The 9239-nt window shown below is 36.2% G+C and overlaps 1 protein-coding gene across 1 annotated transcript in view; it reads left to right on the top strand.

The window, feature by feature from the left end:
* Itfg1 (integrin alpha FG-GAP repeat containing 1) overlaps nucleotides 1-9239 on the top strand; it is a 129677-nt gene that overhangs the window by 69822 nt on the left and 50616 nt on the right. Inside the window, exons 9-10 of the mRNA XM_048434646.3 lie at nucleotides 6005-6099; nucleotides 8344-8516. Coding sequence (XP_048290603.3) covers nucleotides 6005-6099; nucleotides 8344-8516 — 268 coding nt within the window. The remainder of the gene's footprint in view (nucleotides 1-6004; nucleotides 6100-8343; nucleotides 8517-9239) is intronic.

Genomic DNA, 9239 nt, shown 5'->3' with positions numbered 1-9239 from the left:
ATCTTACTACAAAAGCCTATATGCCACAAAATTGGAAAATATGAAAGAAATGGACATTTTTTTAGATAAATACCATATACCAAAATTTAGTCAAGACCAGGTGAGCAGTTTAAATAGACTAATAAGTTGCGAGGAAATAGAAGCTGTCATCAGAAACCTCCCTACCAAAAAAGCCCTGGACCAGATGGATTCAATGCAGAATTCTACCAGAACTTCCAAGAAGAGTTAATACCTATACTTCTTAGTGTGTTTCACAAAATAGAAACAGTAGAGTCATTGCCTAACTCCTTTTCTGAAGCTACAGTCACCCTGATACCAAAACCACACAAAGACTTAACCAAGAAAGAGAATTACAGGCCAATCTCACTCATGAACATCGATACAAAAATTCTCAATAAAATACTGGCAAACCGAATCCAAGAACACATCCAAAACATTATCCATTATGATCAAGTAGGCTTCATCCCAGATAGGCAGGGCTGGTTCAACATATGAAAATCTATTGGCGTAATGCATCATATAAATAAACTGAAGGAAAAAAAATATGATCATTTCATTAGATGCTAAAAAAGCATTTGACAAAATTCAACACCCCTTTATGATAAAGGTGTTGGAGAGATTAGGGATACAAGGTTCATACCTAAAAATAATAAAAGCTATATACAGCAAGCCGACAGCTAACATCAAATTAAATGGAGAGAAACTCAAAGCCATTCCACTAAAATCAGGAACACGACAAGGCTGTCTACTCTCCCCATACCTCTTCAATATAGTGCTTGAAGTTCTAGCAATAGCAATAAGACAACATAAGGGGATCAAGGGGATTCGAATTGGAAAGGAAGAACTTAAACTTTCGATATTTGCAGATGATATGGTAGCGTACATAAGCGACCCCAAAAACTCTACCAAAGAACTCCTACAGCTGATAAACACCTTTAGTACTGTGGCAGAATACAAGATCAACTCCAAAAAATCAGTTGCCCTCCTATACACAAAGGATAAAGAAGCAGGGAGGGAAATCAGAGAAGCATCACCTTTCACGATAGCCACAAATAGCGTAAAATATCTTGGGGTAACTAACCAAGGAAGTGAAAGATCTATTTGCAAGAACTTTAAGGCTTTGAAGAAAGAAATTGAAGAGGATACCAGAAAATGGAAGGATCTCCCTTTCTCTTGGATTGGAGGATCAGCATAGTAAAAAATGGCAATTCTACCAAAAGCAATCTATAGATTCAATGCAATCCCCATCAAAATTCTTCACAGACCTTGAGAGAACAATAATCAACTTTATATGGAAAAACAAAAAAACCCAGAATAGCCAAAACAATCTTATACAATAAAGGAACTTCTGGAGACATTACCATTCCTGACTTCAAACTCTATTACAGAGCTACAGTATTGAAAACAGCTTGGTATTGGCATAAAAACAGAGAAGTCGACCTATGGAATGGAATAAAAGACCCGGATATTAACCCACAAACCTATGAACACCTGATTTTCGACAAGGGAGCTAAAAGTATACAATGGAAGAAAGAAAACATCTTTAACAAATGGTGCTGGCATAACTGAATGTCAACCTGTAGAAGAATGAAAGTGAGCCATATCTATCACCATGCACAAAAATCAAGTCCAAATGGATTAAAGACATCAACATTAATCTGACCACTTTGAACCAGATAGAAGAGAAAGTGGGAAGTAGTCTACAAAACATGGTAACAGGAGACCACTTCCTAGGTAGAACCCTAGTAGCACAGACAATAAGAGAATCAATGAATAAATGGGACTTCCTGAAACTGAGAAGCTTCTGTAAAGCAAAGGACACTGTCATTAACACAAAAAGGCTACCTTCTGACTGGGAGAAGATCTTCACCAACCCCTCATCAGACAAAGGTCTGATCTCCAAAATATACTCTGACATACGGTGAGCTGCAGTGAACCCTTTCTTTCTCCAGTTGCTTTTATTGAGGTGTTTAGTCATAGCAAAAGGGAAGGACACCAAGAGAAGTTTATATACGAATTATAAAATTGCATCAGTTCCAATCCAGCTGGCCTTGGTGAGCTCCCATCCATCGCCAGATGAAGGTTCTATGATGATATGCAAGATATTCATCAATGTGACTATGGGACAAAGCCAGTTCAGGCACCCTCTCCTCTGCTGCCCAAGGAACAAGATAGGGACATTTCCTTGGACCTGGGAACCCCTCTAGAGTCAAGTCTCTTGCGAACCCTAAAATGGCTTTCTTAATTAAGATATCTACTTTCCTGCTTCCATATCCACCCCTTTCTCCATCCCACCCATCCCATTCCCCCAAGCTCTCCCCAATCCTCCCCTTCTCCCGTCTCTCTACCCATCTCCCCTTACACCCACACCACCCACCCCGTGCACCCAAGTTTTGCCTGGCAATCTTGTCTACTTCCAATATCCAGGAGGATAACTATATGATTTTCTTTGGAGCATGTGATCAAACTGGACTCTCTGAATGTGGCTGTTAATGAAGGCTGACTGAGAAGCCAAAGACAATGGCACTGAGTTTTGATTCTACTGCCTGGACTGGCTTTGTGGGAGCCTTGTTTGTTTGAATGCTCACCTTCATAGACCTGGATGGAGTGGGAAGGACCTTGGACTTCCCACGGGTCAGGGAACCCTGACTGCTCTTAGCACTGGAGAGGGAGGGGGAAGGGGAAGGGAAAAGGGATGTGGGGAGGATTTGGAAATTTTTAATAAATAAATAATTTTTTTTAAAAAAAAGAATTATGGGTTGATTTAAGTTGTACAAACTAGTTAACAATAATCATGATCTAATAGGCCAAACAATTTATAGATTAAAAAAAAGAATTATAAAATTGCTATTTTCGATTCTTGACTTTTTATATATATTCAGCATTTAAAGCTGAGTTGGATATGTTTAAGGAAAAATTGGAACACAGTGACCCTGAAGCCTATGTGTAGGTTTTTATATGATAAATTCTTGACTTACGAATGAGTTTTTATAAAACCATACCTCATACTTAATTACACAGTCTCAAACTACTGCACTGTTCACAGTTTTTAGCGATGCCTATTAGTGTGAATGCAAAATTATCCCTTTGAATGTAAAATTTCTGTAGAATAATGTTGTCTTTTACACTGTTGCATGTATTTCATAATTTAATGGATATGGTCAATGTTTTGTAATATAACACCACTTAACTGAACATGTATCACTATAATTCTGCTCTGATTAGTATAACAACCTATTTCCAGTGCCCTGTGAACTTCACAATCTCTTCTTTCTTTAATTTCTACAACACTGTAATAGTGACTATTGAAGACACTTTGTCTATTCTTAGACCTAATAGATTCATACATCTAATAAGATGGTAAAATATATTTCTCTCTGGCAAATTATACCTGAGAGAAATTCCCTGCTGTCAGTCAGAGCAATATAGAAGCCTCTGAATGATATGAAGGGACTAAATGTCCTGTGCTGTTTTCAAACAAGTCTCGCTGTTTGTGATTACCCTTTTTCTTCATGCTACAACTCTGCAGTTTCCATTCTGTATAAATGCCTCATCCAATAATTAGGAAAATCAGTACTGTTTCTTAGATGTTGATGGGTACTCGATTCCTCTGCTAAGCTTTCACCACTGAAGAGTTGAATGGAGGATTAGATAGCTAGGTAAGTTAAAATAATGGTGACGGGGAAGGTAGACAGGTAAAATGCCCTTTGCCACTTTCCTTTTGTCCAGATCATTCTATTCCATTAGCAGCTTTCACAAAGACCTTCCATATTCCTATTTCCTTCCACAGTGGCACGCATAGAGATAAATAGACATTACCTTATGTGTATTTAATCTACCATGGCCTGTCATCCCATTACCCCATAGTACTAACAGTCACAACTTAATTAAGAGGAATTTTTCAAGGTTTTTTTTATATCATTAGCGTGGAAAGAATCTAGAATTAGGATATATCTATTTACTTCTCTTTTATATTAATAATACTTTTATATCAAGAACTATTTTATAAGAATTTTTTATAAGCCAGGCATAGTTGTGAATGCTATAAACCAACCTACATGAGAGAAAAACAAAGCAACCCCATCTCTAGGGATGTGAGGGGGTGCAGTATATGTAATTTGAGTGATTGTTCCAAACGTCTCTAAGGTGAGAATTATTTATTCCACTGTACAGTTGAGATTGAGAGGTTAAGCAGCATGCTCAAGTGCTGGATGAGAGTGGCAAAGATGGAAACGGATGCTTAGTTCTGCATCAGCTTTGTTTTCACAGATCATGTACTCTTCTTCCCTATGAGTTCCTAAGATGTGTGACTGACCATCCTCAGTGATGGCAACTAGCAGTGAGCCTCTACTGTATAAGAACTGAAGGATTTAAAACCATGTAGTTTTGATAATGTTTCCTTCTGCTGCTTTCACCTCATGCCCTTACTCTTAAGTTTTTATGCTATATGACCATTCTCCTAAGTTATCCATTTCAAAAACTTGACACATATGTAGTTTCTTGATATATTTATTTGTTTATTGATTCTGGGTGAAAACCAAGCATATTCTCTTACAAAATTAACTAAATGTTGCTTTGTCTTGAGATGAGATTGCCATTTTGAAAGATTTTATTATCAAGTATTATTTTCTCATCAGTGTAAATTCACTCCATGATTTAAGTTTCTACTGCATATTATAGTCCCTAGAAAGAAATTACTTAATTTCCCTTGAATTCAGGTATATTTTTAGCTATTTCCCATGCAACCTAACTTTTTTTCCTTTTCAAATTAATTATTGACGTGCTTTAAACTCGCTTTAATCTTATACTTCTCTTCATTTAGCTCTACACAATGAAGGCTATCTTTGTATTGATAGTCCTTTGATTTACAGCCAACTATAAATACTACATTGCGCCCAAGTGAAATAATGAGTAAATCATTGTAAATTAATTAGTGGTTAAAGAAGCTCAAAAGGTGCCCCAAATTTAGAGGTTAAATTTCTACTCCGATCACAGAAGGATTTAGCTCTAGGCTCTCAAGCTCTCTAAACTTCAGACAGGGGGGTCTTCATGTGTGAGGGAGCATCAGAAGAGGTGATTTCAGGGTGTTTGGTGTATCTGTCTCAGAAGGTATATGCAGACTTTTGGCAGCTCTCTAGCCAAAAATCCGGCAGATATAAAGAAACTGTGCCAGACAACCTGGTGTTATCTATAAAGCTCACACTGAAGAACTATGCAATCAAATTACATTATTTTCAAAATGTCTGTAAGTGTTTTAATTAGTTAGCAGTTGTGTTTTGGACAACATGGGAAGTTAACATGCAAGTTAACAGTTGCATGGAAAATGGACAAAGCAGTGAGTGTATTCCCTTCATGTGTATCTTTATTGATGAAAATACATAGGTTTTTTTTTTTTGAGAAGCCAATGAACAGAAAACTCTGTAACTCATGAGTTAAAGTTCATGCTGGCTAAAAGCCACTTAAAATAACATATATGTCCCCCGTATTTAAATTAGGCTATATAATAATGTTACTGTGTGGATACATGTGTGTCTTAATCTCAATATAGATAACTATATAATAAAATCAAAAATTGCCTTTTAAAATATTGATTATTTAAAGTTGGCAATGTAGCTCAGGGGTAGAATACTTACCTGATATGCGTAGACACCTGAGTTCAATCCCCGAAGCATCATCATCATCATCATCATTAACAATAATAATAATTCTGAATAAGTTTTGAAATGATTTTAAATCAGGATTAACCTTAATAATTATATATAATAACATCTAACCACAAAGAAGTTTGCAATTTAAAACAAGATTCAGAGAAATGAAATAAAGCAAGATACAGTGTTAAGGTTGGAGTGTTATTTTTTAATGATTCACCTTCATTATAAAGCTATGTGTCAAGTTATTGGTTTTGTCTGGATAGATGGACTCATTTAGCAAATAGGAACTTTAGTTATCACACATGAAGATGTTTTTTGGGCTGTTGATAGACTCCCGAATTTCCTTTTGACAGATGGAGATGGACATGTGGATCACTTGCTGCCAGGCTGTGAAGATAAAGACTGTCAGAAAAGTGCCATATATTTAATGAGATCTGGAACAGGGCAGGTATGTCAGCTTTGGGGGTGCTATGAATGATGTTATGTGCTTGAAAAGTCTTAAACGTTAGAAAACATGTCGAGAAAAGCAGAACAGAATAAAATACAAAATTATATTATAGAATTCTTTATTTTACCTAAGTAAAATACTTTTAAATCTTTTCATTCTTTCATTGAAGTAGGAAATGCTGCTGTGTTGATTTTTAGTGAAGAAACCCCATTCGGGATCCTGTAGTTAAATTAAATGTAGCATTTTAGATGTCAGCAATACAGAAAGCACATTATAATAAAAACTTACGAGGAAGATGATTCCGCTCCTAGAGCAACTCCTGGTTTGTTTCCATGTGCAGATCCATTTCATTTCTCGTGCTAGCTTGTTGCCCATTGCTTAATAGTTTAGAATTATGAGAGTCACAGTGGAGGATTAATATGGAAATAGTAGGTCATGACACTTTTAGAGTTAACCAGCTTTATTTTCTTGGGGCGTTAATAAATAATAGGATACCATGCTGACTTCTATAGCCCTTTTGAGTAGGAAACAACTACATTTTATATTCAGAAACTTGATTTAAAAAAATCTTTATACATTCAGCATTTTAAAAATCATTGAATTATTTTATTATCTTTGACTGTATTTGGATAATCATGAATCATTTAGAACACTAGCTCAAGAGACTTCCCATAATTGGCTTATAGGAATAAAAATATACAATAAGAATGCTTGAATATTATATAGTTAACCAGGTATGGTGGTACACACCATTCATCCCAGCACTTAGGTAGCAGAGGCAGGCAGATCTGAGTTTGAGACCAGCCTGTTCTACAGAGTGTGTCCAGGATAGCCAGAGCTACCCAAAGAAACCCTGATTTGAAAAAGAGGGGAGAGGAGTGAAGAAAGAAAAAAGAAAATGATACAAAGACAAATATCATGTTCTTTGATGAGTGTTTTATAGATAATGAATTGAGTGGGAAAAAATTTAGCAGTTATTTTAACAGAAACTCTTTATCAACTGTGTATTTATCCTTCATAGATTTCTTGACTGTTTCAAAAATTTGGGGTTTTATGGGTTTGTTTTCTTACTGCATTTTGTTGTTGTTTGTTTGCTTGTTTGTGGTTTAGGGTTTCTTTTTGTTGTTTTTGTTTGTTTGTTTGTTTGTTGAGACAGGGTCTCTGGCTCTGGCTGTCCTGAAACTCACTATGTAGAACAGGTTGACCTTGTACTCACAGAGATGCACTTACCTCTGCCTTCTGAGCACTATGATTAAAGGTGTACAACCCCACACTGTACCTGGTTTCAGAAATTTGTAGCAATTTAAAGTCTTGTGAAATTTCCAGCTTTCTTGAAACAATTTTTTTTCAAAATCAGGTGAAATTATTTAAATGCTTGTTTTTTGAAGTTCACAAAATATAAAGTAGTACTTTTTCCTTAAATAAATTTATTCAATGTCTTTGTCATAAAGTTCCTCCTCCCTCTCCCCATGACAAGTCACACTTTCTTAGGAAAACTTATAAAACATTGGAGATACTCTTTTTTTTTTTTTGCTAGACCTTTCTTTTTTAAAGAAGCCATTTTAATATACTTTGATCTACAGCAATAAAAATTAATCAAGTGCTTCTGAAGAGGAAAAAATGCATGTGTATGCATGTTGGCCACTACCTTTTGAAGTCTGCTGTACCTGCTCCACTTAGGACATGTCCAGGTTCAGTACTAGCATAGGAACTCTTATGGGAACATGGGCACATCTGTAATGTTAGTGCCATGATATCTAGTCTTCAGTTTTTAGTGTTATATTAATTTGTTGAAGGGTGAAAAGAGCTGTGCAATCAGAAGAGGAGGGGAGAAGATCAATTTAAAGGCAGCCTGTTCTTTTCTCGTAATCATGTAGAAATACAAAGAGCTACTGAAACCTTTGCTCCCAGCTGTTTTAGTGCCATAGCCCATGCTCCTTCCTTGTCTGTGCTTTGTCAGGTGAGGACGGAGCTGTTCATTCCCGAGGTTGAATACATGTTGTGAGGGACCTGTGGCTCTGTGTGCTGTTCAAGCAAAAATGCTCATGATAAAACCTGTGGAAGATCAGTTCCCCAGTGTCCTACACATACATCAAAGTAAATTGTAGTAGCCTATCATTGTGTGAAGATGAAGAAGTAAAATGAGGCTGTTTTCAACATTTGTAATAGATCATTCCTTTGTGAATGATGACTTTTTCTCAAGTGATTATGATTATTCTTTTTTTTCTCTCTCTTTATCCTTAGTGGGTTCCTGTGCTTCAGGATTTTAGCAACAAGGGTACACTCTGGGGCTTTGTGCCATTTTTGCATGAAGAAAAGCCAACTTCAATACCAATTCCAATCACCCTTCACGTTGGAGACTACAATATGGATGGCTATCCAGATGCTCTTGCCATATTAAAGAATACATCTGGAAGGTATGGAGAGTAAATTCGTGACAAACACTTGTAAAATGTCTTTACCGCAGCAGCTTGTGACTGACAGCACTTAAGCTGGTCCAGTCTCTCCAAGAAGCAATTGGTGGGCTCAGCTTGTGCTTCCTTATGTGATCCGTGAACTCATCACATGAGTTAGGAAACATTCTTTTTACAGATTCATTTTCTATTGAGAAAAAAATAAACATTCACTGTAAAATGAAAAGTTATTTTTTATTCAGCTTTGTTTTTTCTAAAGACAAATGACAGTACATTTTGAGACTGAAGATTGGTGATTAAGAACTGATTCTAGACTTGAGTTTCGGCCTAGCACTTTCTGTGTGATCTTGGACAGATCACCTAAACTCATGAAGTATAAAATTAGAGTAATAATTATACCTCTGGCATAAATGATACTCTGTACGTATCAATGCTATTTAAGTAAATATTACCTTATGACTACTTGTTTTCTAAAAGCACCAGAATTCCCAACATGATTACTGATACGATTTATGTATATATGAGGTATATAACTATGTTCATTATATAACCTGTGATTTGGACACTGTGGCAACTCTTTTCTTTTAAAAGATACTAGAAGATAAGCTGAAATTCATAATTAGCCCAGTGTTGCTAGTCTCCATGATTGCGACTACCTCTAAGCTCCTCTTGTTTCATTGACCTTACAACTAGTTGTATTCTTGGAGAGTAATCTTTCCTGTGCTG

Source organism: Myodes glareolus, chromosome 22 (genome assembly GCF_982192425.1).
Source record: "Myodes glareolus chromosome 22, mMyoGla1.1, whole genome shotgun sequence".
Classification (NCBI taxonomy): domain Eukaryota; kingdom Metazoa; phylum Chordata; class Mammalia; order Rodentia; family Cricetidae; genus Myodes; species Myodes glareolus.
This window is presented reverse-complemented; position numbering and strand designations above follow the sequence as displayed.